This window comes from Nannobrachium achirus, assembly GCF_963921795.1.
Source record: "Nannobrachium achirus genome assembly, chromosome: 18".
NCBI classification, from domain to species: domain Eukaryota; kingdom Metazoa; phylum Chordata; class Actinopteri; order Myctophiformes; family Myctophidae; genus Nannobrachium; species Nannobrachium achirus.
In genome coordinates this window covers 2,023,436-2,047,015 of record NC_137825.1, presented here as the reverse complement: position 1 = coordinate 2,047,015, position 23,580 = coordinate 2,023,436, and the positions used below count along the sequence as shown (strand labels likewise).

Sequence of the window (23,580 nt, the reverse complement as noted above, 5' to 3'; positions counted from 1 at the left end):
TGAAGGAACCGGGACACACACAACCACAGTAGGGCATTAACGACTTGTGATTTTTGCAAGTCGACTCGACTCAGTAAAAATTTGAGTTGAATTCGACTTTATCAGTTTGATGACGTCATCACATCACACACGATCACCCCAGATGATTAACTTAATGTGCAACATTGTTTTCTCACTCAACTGTAAACAAACCAACATAAAGTGTATAGAAGTGTATAGAGGGTATCTGCTCATTTCTAAAGTGACAATTTAAGGACTTTTTAATACCTCTAAAATGACAAATTAAACATTGTCCAAATTGTCAAATATATAGAGGTAGAATTGTGAAAATAGCAGATCTACATGCTCACAACGCCTCGCGACGCGAGGCGTTGTGAGCTCTGTCTACCTACGTCCCTTTTCTGAGATTACTATTTCTATGCATTTGATGTATTGTTGATGTATTGATGCCTTGCTTATTGTAAATCGCTCTGGATTAAGAAGCTCTGGATTAAGAACGTCTACTAAACGCCTAAATTGTAAATAGCGGTCAAAGTAGTTTCAAATGAATTGAGCACTAAGGACCCCGATGGAAACAAGCCATAGCTTTCTTGGGTTTAAATCCTATTAGTAGACCTTGTATTGAACTGTACTTTCCTGGTCTTTTTACAGCAAAATGCTAATGTTGTATTCAATCAATCAAAAACCTTTTTTTTAAGTTACACTATAGTTTTGATATTCTTAACTAGGTTAGGTTGTTGTTTTCTTCTGTAATTCTGCTATGTTTGTATGGTTGTGTTACAAACATAGCAATGGGGAATATGGAGGGAAATCTAGCATGCTGATTTAGCTGTTTAATTTCACTTTCAAGTATTAATGTGCAATGAACCATCTAAATATATAAGAAAATAATGCATTTGATTAAAAACAAAACACTAAAATCTCCTGCATTCGTTATCTCATTAGACGCAGAAAAAGCGTTTGATAATGATGGAATGTGAATAAGTGCTTGCTGCCACCATGTGGTAACAGCTTCACCTCAAAGCATACGAAGCGTGTGTTGCCGGTACCTGCTGCTACGTTTGGCACGAGCCCTGGCGTAGTACGCCTCGTAGGAGTTAGGTTTCAGTTCAAGAGCCTTCGTAGCGAATTCCTCAGCCATCCCAAAGTCCTGGAGAGACAGAGAGGGTTTCAGTTTACACAACACAACACAACACAACACAACACAACACAACACAAAGTGTTATGCTCAGTGATGCTGACTTTGTATTCCCAATAATTATACGTTTTCAGGGTTTTAATGTTTTATAACTTTAAATGAAATGTTACACAATCCTCTATGGGTGACCCTTGACCTAACGATCCTCTATGGGTGGACACTTGACCTAACGAAACAATCCTCTATGGGTGGACCCTTGACCTAACAATCCTCTATGGGTGGACACTTGACCTAACGAAACAATCCTCTATGGGTGGACCCTTGACCTAACAATCCTCTATGGGTGGACACTTGACCTAACGAAACAACATCTTGTCTCTATGGGTGGACCCTTGACCTAACGAAACAACATCTTGTCTCTATGGGTGGACACTTGACCTAACGAAACAACATCTTGTCTCTATGGGTGGACCCTTGACCTAACGAAACAACATCTTGTCTCTATGGGTGGACACTTGACCTAACGAAACAACATCTTGTCTCTATGGGTGGACCCTTGACCTAACGAAACAACATCTTGTCTCTATGGGTGGACCCTTGACCTAACGAAACAACATCTTGTCTCTATGGGTGGACCCTTGACCTAACGAAACAACATCTTGTCTCTATGGGTGGACCCTTGACCTAACGAAACAACATCTTGTCTCTATGGGTGGACCCTTGACCCTATGGGTGGACCCTATGGGTGGACCCTTGACCTAACGAAACAACATCTTGTCTCTATGGGTGGACCCTTGACCCTATGGGTGGACCCTATGGGTGGACCCTTGACCTAACGAAACAACATCTTGTCTCTATGGGTGGACACTTGACCTAACGAAACAACATCTTGTCTCTATGGGTGGACCCTTGACCTAACGAAACAACATCTTGTCTCTATGGGTGGACCCTTGACCTAACGAAACAACATCTTGTCTCTATGGGTGGACCCTTGACCTAACGAAACAACATCTTGTCTCTATGGGTGGACCCTTGACCTAACGAAACAACATCTTGTCTCTATGGGTGGACCCTTGACCTAACGAAACAACATCTTGTCAGTTATTTGTTTGCACTGTTGCCACGATATGACAAACAAGAACATGTATCACAACCCTGATGTAGTGCCTGTTAACAAACTCTCAGTTTGTTAACGAATCAGCACCAATCACAATACGGCGTTCAGTGGCTACAAGCCACACTTTGTAGCAGTGCCCAAGACTAGTCTACTGTGACAATGTAGGCACAAATGTACATTTTGGCAAAATGTAAGAGATTTTTAAGAATACTTTAAGTGTCTATAAGTGTTTTATACATGCATGTTCAGAGGAGGTGGTTATGATGCCAAGCAAGCAGAGCTGGTTCAGGCAGACAAAGGAGAGCCAATTCCTGATCAGATGATCATCAACCTGCTCTCTCCATCTGACTGGGGAGGGTTATTTAAACCTCCCTGCTCACAGCTCATTGTTCTGGCTTGTGCTCTGTGCAGAGTAAAGCTCCCACCACCACCCCAGCATCCTCCTGTGGGCTCTGTCTCTATGATTCCAGCGAGTGACTCCGGCACATAACAAAGTCTAGCTGGAGCCTCTGGGAACTTATGTTCATCTTCCTGCAACATCGGGACAGGTTGAGGAAGAACTTACGTTCATTTTCCTGCGACATCGGGACAGGTTGAGGAAGAGCGACACCTTGAGTTCCCTGAAGGTCTTGAGGTCGTCACTGAAGCCCTCGCGGGGGAACTTCTTGAGGGCGTACTGGTAGCGCTGGGCCGCTTCTTTCACCTTCCCCTTCTGGTGGGAAATTCATGGAAACAAAGACTTTAAAAACACTCTTTCACGTTTCACCTTCCCCTTCGGGTGGGAAATTCATGGAAACAAAGACTTTAAAAAGCACTCATCAAACTGAAGAGGGGACTGAGAGAACAGGATGATGCGTTGGTAGAAGCTTGGGTTGTGTAGTTTCTTTGAAGTAAACCAGTCCAATTAGCCTGCTATCTTGCTCACTTGTACATACAAATACTTTGGAAAATGTGTATTAATTATTATCGACGTCCACGAAAGGTTGATTATCTCAGAATCTATTTGTACTGTATCTAGTTGTTTGCAATAAACAAGCCACATTCAAACGAGCCTAGCAATGGAGTGGATTATTTCGGCATTATTGTTTTTCACCCAGCGTTACAAGAGATCCTCCCGTACACCGTTTGTTTTGGACATGGTATAAAACACGTCTGCAGATGATCAGAAACACAGTAAGAGCCTGGCAGTTTGGGCTTAAAACATCCTGGCATTTTTAGATCAATGTTTCTCCATTTTGAAACATCACTTGTGCACTCTGTATATTGTTATTTCAGCGTAGCTAGGTGATCTGACCTTGTAGAAACATTTTTATTTCAGTGTAGCTAGGTGATCTGACTTTGTAAGAACATTGTTATTTCAGCGTAGTTGGGTGATCTGACCTTGTAGAAACATTGTTATTTCAGCGTAGTTGGGTGATCTGACCTTGTAGAAACATTGTTATTTCAGTGTAGCTAGGTGATCTGACCTTGTAGAAACATTGTTATTTCAGTGTAGCTAGGTGATCTGACCTTGTAAGAACATTGTTATTTCAGCGTAGTTGGGTGATCTGACCTTGTAGAAACATTGTTATTTCAGCGTAGCTAGGTGATCTTTCTGACCTTGTAAAAACATTGTTATTTCAGTGTAGCTAGGTGATCTGACCTTGTAACACTGGGCGAAAAGAGCAAGAATCCCAAAATATCGAATTTTGATTCTTTCTGGAATACGGACATTTCCGTCACATATCCTGACTTTTTTTGATATGCACCATATCTGGTCAAATATGAACCAAATATACATCATGAAGACAATATGGTGTACTAGGATACAAGCAAATATTTTATTTTTGTCATATATATGTTCCGTAAATGACCTTAGGTCATATCTGTAAATATCTGATCACAATATTCTTTCTAGAATACTTGATGTGTCAAATATTGATTCATATATGACCTTAAGTCATATCTTTACAGTGGATTTGCTAGAGAATACTGACCATTTCTGAGGCATATTTAAGGTTTTGTTGACATCAACCATATCTTATCAAATATGGACAAAGTATACATCTCCTTGTCATATACAAAGTATGCATATACGTAATGAAGTAAAATATGAATATACTGAAAGCATATTTTGACAAGAATAATGGCAATATCTGTAGCATATATCATCAACGATTTTCATATCAAATATACTTACTACAGATTTTGCCATTTGGCATGTTTTAGGTGAGATATTTAACTGATATTGATAGGTCATGAAACAGAACATTTCTGATGCATATATGAGTTCCATAAAAATGCCATATCTGGTCAAATATGAACCAAATATATATCATGGAGACAAATGTTGTACTAAGATACAGGCGTAAGTTTAATTTTGTCAAGTATATGTCCTGTAAATTACCTCAGGTCATATCTAGAAATATCTGATCATAATATTTTTTCTAGAATACTTGATGTGTCAAATAGTGAGTTCATATATGACCTAAAGTCATATCTTTACAGTGGATCTGCTAGAGAATACTGACCATTTCTGAGGCATATTTAAGTATTTGTTGACATCAACCATATCTTATCAAATATGGATGAAGTATACATCTCCTTGCCATATACAAAGTATGAATATACGCAATGCAGTATATATGAATATACTGACAGCATATTTTGATAAGAATAATGGCAATATCTGTAGCATATATCATCAACGATTTTCATATCAAATATACTTACTACAGATTTTGCCATTTGGCATTTTTTGGGTGAGATATTTAACTGATATTGATAGGTCATGAAACAGAACATTTCTGATGCATATCCTGACTTTCATGGAAATGCTAGATCTGGTCAAATATGAACCCAATATATATCATGGAGACAAATGTTGTACTAGGATACAGCCGTAATTTTAATTTTGTCAAGTATATGTTCCATAAATTACCTCAGGTCATATCTGGAAATATCTGATCATAATATTTTTTCTAGAATACTTGATGTGTCAAATAGTGAGTTCATATATGACCTAAAGTCATATCTTTACAGTGGATCTGCTAGAGAATAATGACCATTTCTGGGGCATGTTTAAGGTTTTGTTGACATCAACCATATCTTATCAAATATGGACAAATTATACATCTCCTTGTCATTTACAAAGTATGAATATACGTAATGCAGTATATATGAATATACTGACAGCCTATTTTGTTAAGAATAATGGCAATATCTGTAGCATATATCATCAACGATTTTCATATCAAATATACTTACTACAGATTTTACCATTTGGCATTTTTTGGGTGAGATATTTAACTGATATTGATAGGTCATGAAACAGAACATTTCTGATGCATATCCTGACTTTCATGGAAATGCCATATCTGGTCAAATATGAACCAAATATATATCATGGAGACAAATGTTGTACTAGGATACAGGCGTAATTTTAATTTTGTCAAGAATATGTTCCATAAATTACCTCAGGTCATATCTGGAAATATCTGATCATAATATTTTGTCTAAAATATTTGTTGTGTCAACTAGTGAGTTCATATATGACCTGAAGTCATATCTTTACAGTGGATCTGCTAGAGAATACTGACCATTTCTGAGGCATATTTAAGGTTTTGTTGACATCAACCATATCTTATCAAATATGGACAAAGTATACATCTCCTTGCCATATACAAAGTATGAATATACGTAATGCAGTATATATGAATATACTGACACCCTATTTTGATTAAAATAATCTGTAGCATATATCATCAACGATTTACACATCAAATATACGTACTACAGATTTTACCATTATGCCTGTTTTGGACGAGATATTTAACTGATATTGATAGGTCATGAAACAGTACATTTTTATGCATATCCTGAGTTCCATGGAAATGCTAGATCTGGTCAAATATGAACCCAATATACATCATAAAGACAATATGTTGTACTAGGATACAAGCAACATTTTATTTTTGTCATGTATATGTTCTGTAAATGGCCTTAGGTCATATCTGGAAATATCTGATCACAATATTTAGTTAGAATACTTCATATGTCAGATAGTGAGTTCATATATGACCTCAAGTCATATCTTTACAGTGGATCTGCTAGAGAATATTGACCATTTCTGAGGCATATTCAATGGGCGAAAAGATCTAGAATCCCCAAATATCTGATTTTGGATTCCCTATAGATACAGACATTTCTGATGCATATCCTGAGTTTTGTTGATATGCAACATATCTGGTCAAACATGAACCCAATATACATCATGAAAACCATATATCATACTAGGATACAAGCATAATTTAAAATGTGTCATGTACGTGGTCCGTAAATTACCTTTGGGCTAAAATATCCAGAATCCCCAAATATCTGATTTTGGATTCTCTCTGGAATACGGACATTTCTGATAAATATCCTGAGTTTTGTTGATATGCACCATATATTGCCAAATGTGAACCCAATATACATCATGAATGTTCATGAATACAAGCAGCTGTTTAATTTTGTCATGTATGTGTTCCGTAAATGACCTTTGGTCATATCTGAAAATATCTGATCACATTATTTTGTCTAGAATACCTTTAAGTCTCTGGTAAATCTTGATGTATCAGACTTTGACTTCATATACCACTTAAAGTCATATATTTACAGCATAACCACTTCCAAATACAGACCATTTCTAATGCATATTTAAGGTTTTGTTGACATCAACCATATCTTATAAAATATGGATGAAGTATTCATCTCCTTGTCATTTACAACATATAAATATGACCTATTGCAGTATATAGGAATATACTGACACCTATTTTGGGTAGAATAATGGTAATATCTGTAGCATATATCATCAAATATTCTCATATAAAATATACTAACTACATATTTTGCCATTGGGCCTGTTTTGGGTGAGATTTTTAACTGATATTGATAGGTCACGAAACAGAACATTTCTGATATATATCCTACATTTCATTGATATGTCATATCTGGTCAAATATGAACCCAATATACATCATGAGGACATATTTTATAGAAGGATACAGTTACATCTTTTTTCTGTCATGTGTATGTTCCAAATATCACCTGGACATATCTGAGCTCAACAACTTTTCTAGAATACGGATCAAATCTATGGTATGTATATGAATGTGTCACAAATACAGTCTATGTTACATTCATATATCACTTAAAGTCATATATTTACTCTGGATTCCGATATTCAATATTCACTTGGCCCAACCCATATCTAATCAAATATGGAATATGGAAGTATTCATTTCCTTCTCATATAAGAAGTATATGAATATGAGGTATTGCAGTGTAGGAATATATTGACACCCTATATTGAGTAGAATAATGGCAATATCTGTAGCATATATCGTCACCGTAACTTATACAATATACTTAGGCCTACTACAGATTTTGCCATTGGGCCTGTTTTGGGTGAGGCATTTAAATGATATTAATAGGTCATGGAAATTCACAGAATTGGGTGATTTATACTGGGCAAAACAGACCAGACCAGTGTCATTGGTATTTCATATTTGGTCAAATATGAACCCAATATACATCATGAGGATATTATATACGGAATCTTTGTCGTGTGTGTTCTAAATATCACTTTATATCTTATTTTTGTCATGCGTATTTCAAATATGACCGTATGTCCTATCTGGACATTCTGATGAGCACTATCCTTTTCTAGAATACAGATCAAATCTATGGCATATCTGAAGGTGTCCCATTTTCGATGGTTCGATTTTCTTGGCATAACTAATCAAATATGGATGAAGTATGAATATGGCTTAATGCATGCAGTATACTGTCTGGAATGTTGATAACCTATTTTGAGAAGATGACAATAGGGCCTATACTGTATGTAGCATATGATCACCTTTTGCCATATATTGGGCCTGTTTAGGGTGAGAGTTTTGGGTGACAGTCCAAACTGATATTTCATGAAAAGTGACAGAATCTGGTCATTTTTACTGGGTGAAATCCCCAACTTTTCTATGGAATACGGACCATTTCTTATTCTTAGTTTTCTATTACCTTGGAACCTTGGAAGACAGTGACATATGTCATTTTTCACTTTATTAGCGTTTTGTGAAGTTTGGAAGTTATTAGCAAATGCGGCCACAGGTTCTGTTATCAAGGTTATGTCCCCCAGGTTATGGGATCAGCTCTGTTGTCACAGATACAGTCCCAGGCAGTGGATGGAATTATAGCTACAGGATGCAGTACACACACTCGCACCCTGTCACACAGACAAGAAACAGACAAGAAAGAAGTAGCGACAGCTACTAAAAGGTCTTATAAAGGACTTGTGGAGCTGTGTCCACACAAGACCGCATTTATGAGCATAGCTTTGGATATCATGTCCATAGAACAATGTTTATTCACAGGCGCAATGTTAAACCTTGTTATTTGCACATTGTTGTTTGCACATACCGGTATAACCTAGCAGCCCAAAACAATGTAAGTGTAGTGGGTTGACCTTTCCTGTAGGCAATCCTTAATTATGTGATACTCCCTAATCACCCCTAATCAAGACAGGTGAGACACAGATGACTGCTAGTTTAATAAAAATGAAACACACCAGGCCATCATAGTAGATGGCTGGCTTGGGTTTATCTGGTGGTATGTTAGGTCACAGGGGGAGCGTGTCGCTGTTAATACATGTCATCTTTTCGACACCCGACTCAAACCCTCACCCTAACGCTAACCTCCGTGGAGTGAGTCGCTAACCCTTCGGTCGAAATGATGGTCGTTCGAAAGAGCGTGATTTCCCCGGTCACAAGTTCATGTCCATATTGGCATTCCCAGATATGGGCTTAATATTGATCACTCAGGGATCGACCACACTGGTTATCATGAGACTGACACAATATTTATGACAACAGGGATCTTGGCAATATATGGAGATTGATATAAGGCATAATTGACACACGCACAGACGGACAGACAGACAGACATGATCTGCAGGTGTTCATGCTAAATAGATTTTAAACTTTGTCTAGTACAAGCAATTGATAAACTATTATATATTTCCCAAACTGACTTCTCTGCTCCTCTCTTTCATTCTGAACTGTGAATTTATAGAGCAAAATCATGCACTATTCATGGTTGTGGTAACGACTTACTCAACATCAGGTAAATGACTGAGTTACACACAGCCATGATCAAATGATCAGCCTCCACTCCTGAAGTTTAACTAAGCATATACTGTGCACACAGTGAGTGCATAACCCAAAGAGTGCTCATATGTATCAGTATTGTATAATACCGATTACATCTATGGCATATCTTTGTGTGTCACAATTACAGTCTATCTTGGGTTCATATTATGTAAAATATCTAACTGATGCAAGTTACAAAAGAAATGGGTCGAGCTCAAGAGCTTTAAGTGGATACAGACTGTCTCACAGGTCAAAATGGGATTGGGCCTATAGATTCCAAAGACCTTACCAGAGAAGCTAAGCATAATCAGTCTGTTTTTATACCTTTAATAAACAAATTGAGTCAGCTTGTAAATGTCCTTATTTCTGTATGCATTGCAAAGGATTATGCTTTGCTGGGGATAAAAACAGAACATCTCTGGTTAAAGACCACATAAAGTATGCAGTTGAAGGGACAGTAAGGTGTCATTACAGTTAGGGACATCTGAATGTTTATGAAATTAAATTAATTAGGATCATAGCATTCATTGGACTATCAGCGTCTCTCTTGAATGTAATGGTAGTTACAGGTAAGCATGAACATTACGTTAATCTTGGAAGTTAACAAGACGAGTATAACTGGGGAGTTTATTGGCATTGACATAGTGAACAAGGTATCTAGCAAGAATGTCAAAGTTCCTTGATAAGCAACCCCTGAGGACACTAGCCACTTCATTGGTCCAGCGTACCATTACATTGACTCAACAAAAAACTAAAGATAGGCCGCAACAATGCCGATTATAAACGAATGTGGGTTGTCCTTAAAGTCCAAGACCATTTCAATTTCAATGTTTTGAATCCTAAATAAGAGCTAGTCTATCTAATCTGAAATGACAGGAACTTAGAGGACAAGTAGGCCTATATTTCTTCAGAGGGGGTATAACAAAATGCATTGTGGCCTGAACTCGGGCGATAAAGAGAGAGAGAAAGACAGACAGACAAACAGACAGACAGACAGACAGACAGACAGACAGACAGACAGACAGACAGACAGACAGACAGACAGACAGACAGACAGGCACACCATGATGCTTATCTAACAGTACACAGCAGCACTGCTTTGATAATGACCTCTGAATCTTGAACCCTAGAGTCCATGATTAAAGGCATATCATTCAGCCACAGAAGGGCTTACATAGGCTAGAAATGGCTAACTGTTAATGGAAAGGTCTTGACCTCAGCTGTCATAGGTCATTGTTGAACATCTATGGGACACCATCAAATGGGGTATACCCATTTAAAGATAAAAAAAAAAAAAAAAACTCACACAAAAACAACATATCCCATCATATCTCCTGGCACAGGGATCATCAATGTCTGTACATTGACATATGTGGCGAGACTTGTCTTTGTCCATGGTAGATTTTAGATTTTGTTTTTACATAACAATGTTGAAAATTTGATCATGAGATTAAATTTCTGTCCCAGTCTCCAGGGTTTCTTCAGGATATGTATGACACTATAGTCCACTAGTACAGTGGTTCTCAATTTATTTGTATTATTATTATTGTTAAGGACCCATAACTCTGAGAGTGTTTATGGGTCCATTTGGTTCCATACACTCTCAGAGTTACATACCTGTAATGTTCGATTTGGACCACATTCAAGGAACTTTGAGGTCCCTCTCAACCCGCTTTGAGAACCACTGTGCTAGTATACATTTGAGACTGGCACTTTGTGTGCTTCTGGTAACATTATTGTTCACTCCATGGCAAAAATATCGTTCAGACAAAAATGTCCACCGCAAGCCAGCATGACGATGAACCCTGCCTGGGGTATATCCACAGTTTAATACTGCATACTATTAACTATGAGGTTTATCAATGTAAAACATTATAGATGTGATATAGAACTTGTTACAAAGTGTACAACTCAGCCCAACATACACAACCCATTATGGACGGGAACCCCTGTTTTATCCCTCAGGTGGGGAAAACATTTTTGTGTTGTTTTTCTGAAAACTTAGGTCAGGCTTTAGAAGGTATCGACCTTAGGTCTTAATGGGTTAAAAAAAACAGTAAAGATATATGGAATGGCAACCTGATATTAACTGCATTATTTATCGAAGTGGGGTCCTTGAGGGAGTTCCAGGGAGTCCCCGGCTAAATGATAGTTAGGAATGAAATGGACCCTTATGGGTAACTCAGAGTGTACAAATGGAACCAAAATGGACCCATTAACATTGATTTTACAATAAATTGGGGTCTCAGATAGAATGCCATAAAATGGGGGTCCGTACTTAGACTAATGCATGTCAAACTGGGGTTCTTGCAATTAAAATAGTTGAGAATCACTGCTAGACTCATCAAAATCTTCTCTAATGGAAATGTTTCTTCTTTGAAATGTTTGAGATCCACTACCATACTGTATTCCTCAATGCTTCAGAAGCTTAACTATCCTGCTTGAAATGAGTACAATACAATAAAAACATCATCATACAACAGACACGACATACAAGGTTATATAAGCAAATTATCATCTGTAATTAAATCTGATTAAAACACATTTTAATGCCTATCTTTTGGGATATTATAGTTTGGAGGAAACATATGAAATATGAAGGGAGGAACAGAGAGGAACATGATATATATGTGTGTTTATGGAAAGCAGTTTGAAAATCAACTACACTGCCCACAATGCAATTGCAAATGCCTGATTGGCTGTGTGTCATGTGACTGTGACGTGGCCAGCTACCATTGGCTCTGCTGAGAGCACACCCCCACTTTGAAATCCAAACAGCCAGCAGCAGTTACATTTGTCACCAACAGCAAGCATGAGAGCTGCTTGTGTAAAAGTGATTTAGGATAAAGCTAAACTAAATAAAATCACTGTTGATTGTTGAACTGGAAGATAGGTTGCTGCCAATCTATTTGTGGGATAAAATCTACATTATGGAGACTTTTGGCACACAGAGAAGGAGTTTTGGAGCAGGGAGATGACACAGGTATGTAAAGCTATTTCAATTGATTGCTTTTGCTTCCAGTATTTTTTACAACTTCACTATTTAGAATTCATACTCCAGTGTTTTCAGCCCTTTTCATGTCAAGGACCCCACAATCCAAAATGTAGACTATGGCTGCAGACCCCTTTTAATATGTGACAGGAACCCTCATTCCTGTTAAAATGTTTCCATTATATAATGTTTCCAAGGTCCATTATTTATTCAGCAGTTAAATAGCGTTATTGTGACAGTAATCATTGCTATAGAGTATTTGTTTAGTAACATGTTAGGTTGAGAACCACTGCACAAGTGGTCCGTGAGGTGGTTCCAGCCTTCCAGGTGGTCCCCAGCTAAATGATGGGGAGTTGATAACCAAATGGACCCCTATAGATCTTTTAATTATTGTAAAATCAAACCAAATGGACAAGCTAAATTATTGTTACACATGATCTGTATTCCTTAACTCATTTAATGCCCCCCTTTCACCACTAGAGGGGGCTCAGTGTGCCCCAGACAATCCCATAGAGATATGCTGGTATATGCAGAAGCCCTGCAGCCATGACTTGCCTGAACACTTTCCTTTGTGCATGTACAGGAAGAGGATGAAGTTAGCTTGAAGTTAGCTATTAGCTACCAAGCATTTTAAAAGCCTTATTTTCGTCAACTTAGCCATGATTAACGCTTGCACACCTCATGCATGGGAAAAAAACAGAGAAGAATGAGCTCTAAAAAATCCAATGCAATCCTGGATTGCATTGGAGTGGATTTGTGCAGTTTGTTCACAGCTTTCAAACAAAAAAATCCGATTGGAAATCCGTTCAGGCATTCTTGAGATAATAGCCATTATGTTTTACACTGTTGTGAGCTTGGAGGTCTGCTACCTGAGTTGTATGGGGGTTGTATGGGGGTTAAACATGCAAAATCGCGATTGAAATCATTTTCACTAGATTTGATGGGGTCCAAAAAAAAAATTTCCAAAAAATTTTTTTCAAAAAATTTTTTTTTTTTTTTTTTTTTTTTTTTTTTAAATCACGAGATATCTCGTGATTGGCACTGTGGCACTATATGATATATCACGAGATATCTCGTGATTGGCACTCAATGAGTTTAAGTATTGGGTATGAGACTGAGAGGCTAAATCTCACTAAATGGTGGTCCATGGCTCAAATGCATAAATAATTGATATCAAAAAGGTTGACAAACACTGATTTTTTTGCCATGGTTCTCAAAGTGGGAGTGGGAGCTGATTTACAGGAGTTCATACTGCATTGTGTGTGTGTGTGTGTGTGTGTGTGTGTGTGTGTGTGTGTGTGTGTGTGTGTGTGTGTGTGTGTGTGTGTGTGTGTGTGTGTGTGTGTGTGTGTGTGTGTGTGTGTGTCATGAAATGTGATTTTACCATAATCCCAGTAATCCTTAATAATATTCCATCATATTCAAGGGCTTTTGAGAAAGATACATTCAAATTAGACCACTGCAGAGGGCAGGTGTGTTTGTCCAGCCACCAGCTGACACTAGTTTGAATCTGCATCAAGGCAATTATGCTTCTGCCCAGTCAAAATCATTTCAACAGAAAATTTACTAGTATTAGGCTACTTAGTGAGTTCACCAACAAGTAAGACAGTAATTCTAAATTCATAACTATATATTATTTTCTCCCACATTTTTAGAGAACTATAATTGCTCAATAACGGGTTGGTGACCTGGCAGAAAACCTACATTCAAAATGGGATGCCATCATGGAGAATATTGATGGGGTGGACACAAGGACTTCCTCATCCAAAATCCCATCAGAGTTGTCTGTAAGTACTTTAACATTGTTCAGGCCAAGGACCCCTTATCTGAGAAATATCAAGCAGGAACCCCCCATTACATATAGTGTATACAATTGTGTTAAAGTTGCATAGATGTTGACTCCATATATTGGTAAACAGTGCCCTCTAGAGTTGAAACAGGTAAGTAGTCAAATCTCGTCTGCTGCATTCTGTGCAAAGTGATAACTCCCAATGATGCTGCTAGCCCTGCATCCTGCGTCCCTGACACATATGTTTAATAAAGGACACAATAAGTATCACTGCATCCCCAATACGCATTCAACTCTATCCTTTCTGCTATCAGTAATTTCACTGGACCAGCTGAGCTGCATGTGGTGGAGTCTCCACAGCTGTGTGTTCTGGCACTCTGACTTCTCCATGGCACATGATTTGACACCACTGTTTTAATGTCCCTGCAGTCCTCAGTCAAGCAAATCTACAGAGGCCTTGGAGAGGATCTTGGATGGCATTTTTACATTTTTATTATTTTTCCTTCTGAAAATGCCTTGCTTTGTGAGATGTCAATTTGTATAATGCTATGCTGAATGAGTGCTATCTTAAAAGTGTTTTTTTCCCACCATAGATTCCGTACCGCACACAATGAGTCCGTGACGCAGGCTGAGGTGCAGGCCATAAAAGACGACGACTCCCAATGGTCCACCTGCCTCATCAGAAGTAAGTATGATATTGCGTTAATTTGGGGACATATGCCCTTACATTGGTTGTAATTTTAACTATAGGCTGTCCTGGCATACCTGTGATCCTAGTTTACTGAGTTACTACACTGTCTCTCTGCATTCTATGTATGTGTTAACTTTGCTCACTGTAAGTTGCTCTGAATTAAAAGCTTCAGCTAAATGCCTAAATTGTAAATATGATATTACACAGTTGAAGTTAACAGATGGCACACTGACTAATATTGAAAAATGTAATATTGGTGCAAGTGATTTGTTTGAAAAGGTTTGTTTTCTATTCAAACATTAGTGATTTCTATAATGTTTGCTAAAACATAAATATGTTGAATCTAGAGCTGCTGCAACAACAACCTTTGGCAGCCCATACATCTAAACAGAAATCAGAAAACAAAAGGTGAGTTATACTGTCAGTTAGGACTGTTTGTTTGGATGTACGGGCTGTCAATGGTTAGTGGTGCAACTCTAGAATAGATTGCAGATTTGTACATTTGGTCTGCTTATTTCTTCGAGTTATCATCCTTTTGAGATGCCTTTATTTCATATTTAGAGTTCATTTAGTTGTATTTGTTGTTTAATTCACTAGAAGTTTGCAATAGAGCTATGAAAACCTAAAGGCCAGCAAGAAGATGGAGCTGGATGGGCCCATAGAGGACGTGAAGAGGAGGAAGATGATTACCAGCAAGAGAGATCGGGTGAGGTATTGCCCTGTTGTATTACGGTTGCATTTGTTTGATCATGTAACTTATCAATTACCTTATGTAAGGGATATAACAGTGAGGTGGTCATTGCTGAGATATGGTTTCACTACTCACAAAAACAAAGGCAGGTTTATGATCTTAAGTTTATTCTACAGGTCTGGGCAATAGCATTGTTGTCCAGTCCAGATAGGTGGCACACTTGAGTGAATCAAAAATTCTGTCTGGTGGGCATATTCTATTTCCTGGCCAAAGGTGGATTTTACCCAAAAGGTGGGGTTCTGAGAGGCTTCCTACCATAAGCTTTCATGATGGTATCATGAAACTGCCTTTGAGTCAGTAAATATCAAACTGTTTACTCAAGTGTTGATGATTCCCAAATGGTGGTCCACTGATGAGTAACTAATGCAACATTGTTTTCTCATCCAACTGTAAACATATCAACATACAGCATATTTTTTTAACTGCTTTAATTGTGAGCTTGTAGATTTTAACAATAGTTATCAGTGGAACAGTCAACTAAATGTAATAAATCAACTCCTGCAAGTCCAAGTCCTTGTCAGGGTGGGCATCCCCAGTTCAAGTATGATTGTTATTTTTTTTTCCTAGACATAATATAGCCCCCATACAGTCATTTTGGATGGAAGCTGGCAGCAAGGGCTGCTGGTAGCAGTGAGTTGGATGATGCCTGTGACAAGCTGTTGAGCTGAAGTTAATGCATCTGTAAACCAATTGAAGTAGTAACTAATAACATTACTTTTTCTTCCCATCTGTAACATGTAGAGTATTGTCATACAGTTCATATTGGATGAAAGTAATCTCTGGTTTTCCAGAGCTTTAATGCCTATTTCATTGTTACATTGTGTTGCCAAGAACAGGGTCAGATTCATTTTGTGACCTTGAATAAGTGTTTCATCTGGACCAGAATAATCCCTATTCTTTAAGATCCTAGTTGGTTTGGAGTTTGGAAAGGGTTGACATTAACTTGTTCCTGGTCCTTCTCTAGTCGCCAGCATTGATTATTGCCCTTATCTGTTTCATTCAACTTCTTCCTTAGTGGGCAGCAAGTGTAATGCAGGTAATCACTTTATTGCCAGGTTTGACAAGAGAAACAAGGGACTAGGTATAAGTAAAACAAGCACAAAAGAACTAGGCTAAGTTTGACCACTCTAAAGTACACCGGCTATTTGAAAATGGCAGATCTATAAGGTTTGTTAACCATCTATGTGTGCAGTTAACCTGATCACGTCTCCTCCTATCCATGCTGGCCCACAGCAGTTGCTCAGAGTGTGCTCAAAATATGGTTAGCTGTTTGATATTAAGTTGATTATAACAAATGAGGATGGAAAGGCAGCATTCCCCTCTTTATCTGGCCGACATGGTGCTCAATGATGTAGACCAAGTCACATCATTAAGGTAACTTTCCACCAAACAGACTACAAGAGACTCTTTGCAGCTCCTTCAGACTGGCAGTCTGTCGCTTTAGTTGGCACAGACTAAGCACAAACTTTAGTCGTCTGAAAGAACATGTTTTTGTACTGATGTGTGTTGCCAGGTCTGCTCATTATAAGAGACTTTGGACTTGTTTTCCTGTATAGTCGCTTGTAAATATTCATAGTTGCGGGTTGCTTTAGTTTGGACTTGTTTTCGTAAGTGTGGTTGCTTATTTGGGCTTGCTTTTAAGTACATAGACCTGTTCCCCATGTTTCACTCACAGAATATATGTGGCAACACCAAACAATCAAACCCACATTTTATTATTCAAGCTTTGCTTAGGAATTGATCGATTTATGTTGAAATAGATACAGTAATATGGTATTGGTTCAAATGTGCAATGGGAAAATGTCCCTGGCTTATTTAGGCTTGTTTCTGTTGCAGACTAGAGGTCCACAGAACTAGAGTATCTACTTCCTCATTGCTGAAAGGCTCCCAAAGGCAGCTTTTTGGCGCTTTTCCACTTGTTCCAACGCTGCGTTGCAAAATCTGTTCGGTGGGAAAAGGGGCTTTAGGGATGTCCTCAGTGGTTTTGATGTTCAGAGACTACTGTAAAATATATGCACAGCCCAATATGCTGTCACGCATGAAGGGCACACGATGGCGCAAACACACACAGTATGCAAATTAAAAATATATATATTGTTTTTGCCAAGTTAAATGTAACACCAACTAACTTTAGAATGGAGCTCTGGTCTAGACAGAAATCAATGGCAAATATTTTACACAATCCAGGGCAAGGGTTTTTCCTTGGCCTCTAGGTAGTATGTTTGAACAATGTTTATTCAGTGGAGTTATAGCGAAAACGGACAGCCAGTAGCAAAAACATTGTCTCCCTATGCCTTCGGCCTGGTGGAGACAACAAGCCTAAAATTGCTTATCATAAGCAGACAAGGCAAAACAGGGGGCCCCATATCAAAGGTTTTCCTTTTGACCAGAATGAATGAATAGAACATGTTGAGTCTAACCTCCTCTTCCCATCTGTTACACAGCTCTTCAAGAAACAGGTCGGTGTTGGACAGAAGATACTGTCCAAAGAGGACCAGCTATACCTCAGCGGTGCAGTCGCCAATTCCGTCAGTGACGAGGACAAAACTGTTTTCAAAATCAAATCACCAAAGTGGCGCTCATCACGGCTGTCCAAAAATGGCGGACTGTCAGAAGGTCCTGGATGACAATGGGAAGAAGGTTGTGTAGCCCAGGTCCACCCATGTTCACACCTATCGTGGACAGTTTACAAGAAGAGCCCCCCCTCCTGCAGAGGGCAAGCATATCTACCTGCAGCAGAGTGAGGAGGACACCTCTGGGACTTAGTAAGGCTTGTTATAGGCTCTGTGTACAACTGTACTCTTGGGTTTTTAGAAGGGGCATAAATGTTTCCTGTTCAGATTCCCATGGCTTTGTTTCATTGGCTCAGCAGCAGATTTGAACCAGAATAACCAGAACAAGCTATGGAAGAATGGGAACCATTCATGCCATCTTCTGGAAACATGGGATTATAGTTTGCACAGTGCCAATTAATGGTGGTGTTCTGTTCATGCTTTTGGTTCTGATTTGTTTATTCTGTCCAACACTGACCTGTTTCAAATAGTGTTCTTACCTACCTGGAGTGTGTTAAGTAAGAATTGGATGTGTTCTATTCATTTTACAGTATATTCAACAATCAACTGTGTGTGTGTGTGTGTTCTTAAAATACTGTTCTTAGGTTTTAGCCCGTTTTAAAAGAACATTTAAAAGAATATTTGCTCTAAAAATAAATATTTGCTTAATTGCATTAAGTCATTTTCTTGTGTTGAAATGTGTACCTATCATTTGGTGTAGAGAGAAAGGAGCTGGCTTAAGGGGACACTGAACTGTATCCTGGTATGGTGAATCCTGATGGTTAGGACTTAAAATATGGTTATAGGTCATATCAATCAAGAATGTATCCTGACATAAAAATACACCTAGTGTTTGGACTTGACATATGCTTACGGGTCATATCAATACAGTATCCTGAGCTAAAATACACCCTGTGTTTGGACTTGAAACATGGTCATAGGTCGTATCTATACAGTATCCTGAGCTAAAATACACCCCGTGTTAGGACTTAATATATGGTCACAGGTCGTATCTATACAGTATCCTGAGCTAAAATACACCTGGGATTGGCACTTGAAATATGGTCACAGGTCGTATCAATATAGTATCCTGAGCTAAAATACACCTGGTGTTTGGACTTGAAATATGGTCACAGGTCATATCTATACAGTATCCTGAGCTAAAATACACCCTGTGTTAGGACTTAATATATGGTCACAGGTCGTATCCATACAGAATCCTGAGCTAAAATACACCCGGTGTTTGGACTTGAAACATGGTCACAGGTCATATCTATACAGTATCCTGAGCTAAAATACAACCCGTGTTTGGACTTCATATATGGTCACAGGTCGTATCAGTACAGAATCCTGAGCTAAAATACACCCCGTGTTTGGACTTCATATATGGTTATAGGTCGTATCAGTACAGAATCCTGAGCTAAAATACACCCCGTGTTTGGACTTCATATATGGTTATAGGTCGTATCAGTACAGAATCCTGAGCTAAAATACGCCCCGTGTTTGGACTTCATATATGGTTACAGGCCGTATCAATACAGAATCCTGAGCTAAAATACACCAAGTGTTTGGATTTGAAATATGGTCACAGGTCATATCAATACAGTATCCTGAGCTAAAATACACCAAGTGTTTGGATTTGAAATATGGTCACAGGTCATATCAATACAGTATCCTGAGCCAATGTACACCCGGTATTGGCACTTGAAATATGGTCACAGGTTATATCAATACAGTATCCTGAGCTAAAATACACCCAGTGTTTGGACTTGAAACATGGTCACAGGTCTTATCAATACAGTATCCTGAGCTAAAATACACCTGGCGTTTGGACTTGAAATATGGTTAGAGGTTGTATCAATACATTGGATATGAGTTATGACTCATCTCCAGAAATGACAACTGTCCATTTCTGATGAGATATTTTAGACACTGCCTGGAGTTATTTTCAGAATATGGCATGTGGTCGTATACAGTATCTGGGAAAAGATTAACTCCATATTCTAGCAAGAATAAAGTGGTCCCATATTGGGGGTTCGATATGCTCCGAACATGAAATGTATTTCACTTGCTGTTCGGAGAGTATCCAATCTGGATATCAGCACATATATAGTTACAGGTCATATCAATACAATACATGGATTTAGGATACTTCTGGTGTTTGGACTTGAAATATGGATAGTGGTCATATATGTACAATATCTTGACATTGGATATGAGTTAAGAATCATTTCCAGAAATGACAGCTGTCCATTTCTGATGAGATATTTTAGACAGGGATTAGAGTTATTTTCCGAATATGGCATGTGGTCGTATACAGTATCCGGGATAAAGATTAACTCCATATTCTAGCAAGAATAAAGTGGTCCCATATTGGGGGTTCGATATGCTCCGAACATGAAATGTATTTCACTTGCTGTTCGGAGAGTATCCAATCCGGATATCATCATACATGACTTGTATCTGGTAATATTCGGGCAACGATATCTAGGGATTCTTGGTCTTTTTGCGCAGTGTAAGAACATTGTTATTTCAGCGTAGTTGGGTGTTCTGACCTTGTAAAAACATTGTTATTTCAGTGTAGCTGGGTGATCTGACCTTGTAAAAACATTGTTATTTCAGTGTAGCTGGGTGATCTGACCCTGTAAAAACATTGTTATTTCAGCGTAGCTGGGTGATCTGACCTTGTAAAAACATTGTTATTTCAGCGTAGCTGGGTGATCTGACCTTGTAGAAACATTGTTATTTCAGCGTAGCTGGGTGATCTGACCTTGTAAAAACATTGTTATTTCAGCGTAGCTAGGTGATCTGACCTTGTAGAAACATTGTTATTTCAGCGTAGCTAGGTGTTCTGACCTTGTAAAAACATTGTTATTTCAGCGTAGCTAGGTGATCTGACCTTGTAGAAACTGTCGCCCTCTTCGATGAGCTTGCTGAGCAGGATGATCATGATGTCGGGTTTGGAGGTGGCCATGGCCCACGTGGCAGGACCTGGGTGGCACAGGGTGGCACAAGGCAGGGTCAGGAGGGTACACACACACACACACACACACACACACACACACACACACACACACACACACACACACACACACACACACACACACACACACACACACACACACACACACACACACACACACACACACACAGGATGCCAACCACAGATAGAGACAGGTCAGGGTGGGCACCAGGGACATCTGGGCACCTCGATGTAAAGTTGGCTATTTTGTCTCATAATGTTAAAAAGTAAAAGATCTGAAAAAGTAAGAAATGCGAAGTTTACATGATGTGATCATGCAGGGTACATCATTATCAGTACATCACTTAATTGTATCCTTCCAACTTATTGTTTGTGCCCCGAAAATTAGGTTTTGTATAGCAATTTGTAGCAATTGTAGAAATATTAGACCTTACTTGTCAAACGTTTAAGCATGTAATGATCATGTATACTACCTTTTACTTAAGACCATTTTTCAAACATAGGCTATATATCATAAATATTGTTTAGCATTTTGGACAAAACAGACAGTTTTACACGGAGGTTCCCAGCTGTCCCTGGTGCCCACCTGACCAGTTACCATGGAGACGGATAACACACATGGACCAGATGCCACTGGGTGCCACAACACAACAACAATAATAACAACAACAACAACAACCATAACAACATCAACAACAGCGCCACCAAATGGAGGATGAGGGAGAACAGGCTACCGTTTCTTTTTATGAATACTTTTTATAGCTTTTCAGATTTGGACATTTGAACATCATACATTTGAAGTTTTCTAATGGGATCATTCTACTGCGCTGGTTCTCAAAATGGGCTCCAGGGAAACCCTCCAGGGTTCCTTGAAAGAAGGGGTTCTGAATGGACCATTACACTGGCTCTGTAACTCTGAGAGTGTGCATATGGATTTGGATTTAGTTCCATGTGTACACTACTCTCACAGTTATAGGCGTGGCTTGACATTTAAAAAAGCTTTTTGAGATGTTCGTTTAATTCCCCTTGGAGCACCAGGCGAGTGGGACCGTTGACACAGCAGAACCATGAAGCCTGAGTTATGCTTTGTGTTGAAAACATCTACATAACGGAGCTGGATGTTCCTTTTAGGCAGGGTGTTTAACTGTACTTGTACTGTACTACATTTTTATTGTATTGACTATACTTGTACTGTTCTCCATTTTTGTCTCATAAAATATTCAATCAATCAAAAACATCTACAAGCTAGCAGAGCAATATCATCAGGCATAACCTTTGCTGTTGGGAAGAAGCCTCTTACCATATTCTAACTTTGTGTGTTCTTTCATAAATTAACTTCCTACTTGATCACACACATGTGTCCATTTATTTTTGCATTTGAATCCTGATAATGTGAGGTTTTCAGCTGACAGAGACCATGTAGGGTTCATGTGGATAATAATCCATAATCAATGATTATCCGCTGTGTGTTGTTTGCTCCGCCCACTAGACTCTCTGATCAATTATTGTCTAATAGCATTTTTGATCTGAAGGTTTAAATCTTTGTTCCAACAAGACTGGAATCTGGTGGATAAAGCCCCTATCAGAGTCGGCTCCGCGGGTGGAAGGCTATCCACTACGGTGTAGTCTTTTTGAGTCATGAAACTACAATGTTACATCATTCCTCGCGGTGAAGAGCTTTCCACCGCAAGTCCCGACACATCTCTCTGTTTTTACTATCAGACAGACAGGCTCTACACCCCGTTCACTGACTTGGTCGACCTGGACCAGTCAGTCACGGTGAATAGCACTTCACCGTGACTGACTATGATGGCCTTCACTTATTTTCTGACTTGAGTGGAAAGCTTTCCACCTAGAATTTGCGGTGGATATCTCTTCACCTTGGACTATGATAGAGGCTTAAGATGCCAGTGTTGTTCAGCGTTACAGGAACGGCACAAAGTAGGACAACAGGGAAAAATGCAAGAACAAAACAGCAACCACAACAACAACAACAACAACAACAGAATCCCATCTCTGCTCAAAGGGCATCATGGCTGATAAAAGTACAGAGTGGGATTGTGTGGCTGTTCCCCCCTGCCCCCCCCCCCCCACCTCCCCCCATTTCCCTGCAACAACAACTGTACTCAACACACACATAACACCACACACACAGTAAATAAAAAGATGGCAAGAAGGAGGGATCTTGCACAAGGGAGACAGAGGAGAGAGGAGGGCAAGCAGGGGGGAAGATGAGAGGATCTGTGCAGGCGTTTTAGAGATGAGAGAGAGAGAGGAGAGGAGAGAGAGAGAGAGAGAGAGAGAGAGAGAAGAAAGAGAGAGAGAGAGAGAGAGAGAGAGAGACAGACAGACAGACATGAGAGAGAGAGGGGGGGTTGGAAGGTGGAACCACATATGTTTC

At 39.0% G+C, this 23,580-nt stretch overlaps 1 protein-coding gene across 1 annotated transcript in view; it reads right to left on the bottom strand.

Annotated features, from left to right (window-relative positions):
- tanc2b (tetratricopeptide repeat, ankyrin repeat and coiled-coil containing 2b) overlaps window positions 1-23,580 on the bottom strand; it is a gene marked incomplete at both ends in the record, with an annotated part of 99,602 nt that overhangs the window by 2,303 nt on the left and 73,719 nt on the right. The window contains 3 exon segments of the mRNA XM_080746875.1: window positions 1,050-1,150; window positions 2,821-2,967; window positions 21,096-21,187. Of these exon segments, the coding sequence (XP_080603001.1) occupies window positions 1,050-1,150; window positions 2,821-2,967; window positions 21,096-21,187 (340 nt within the window).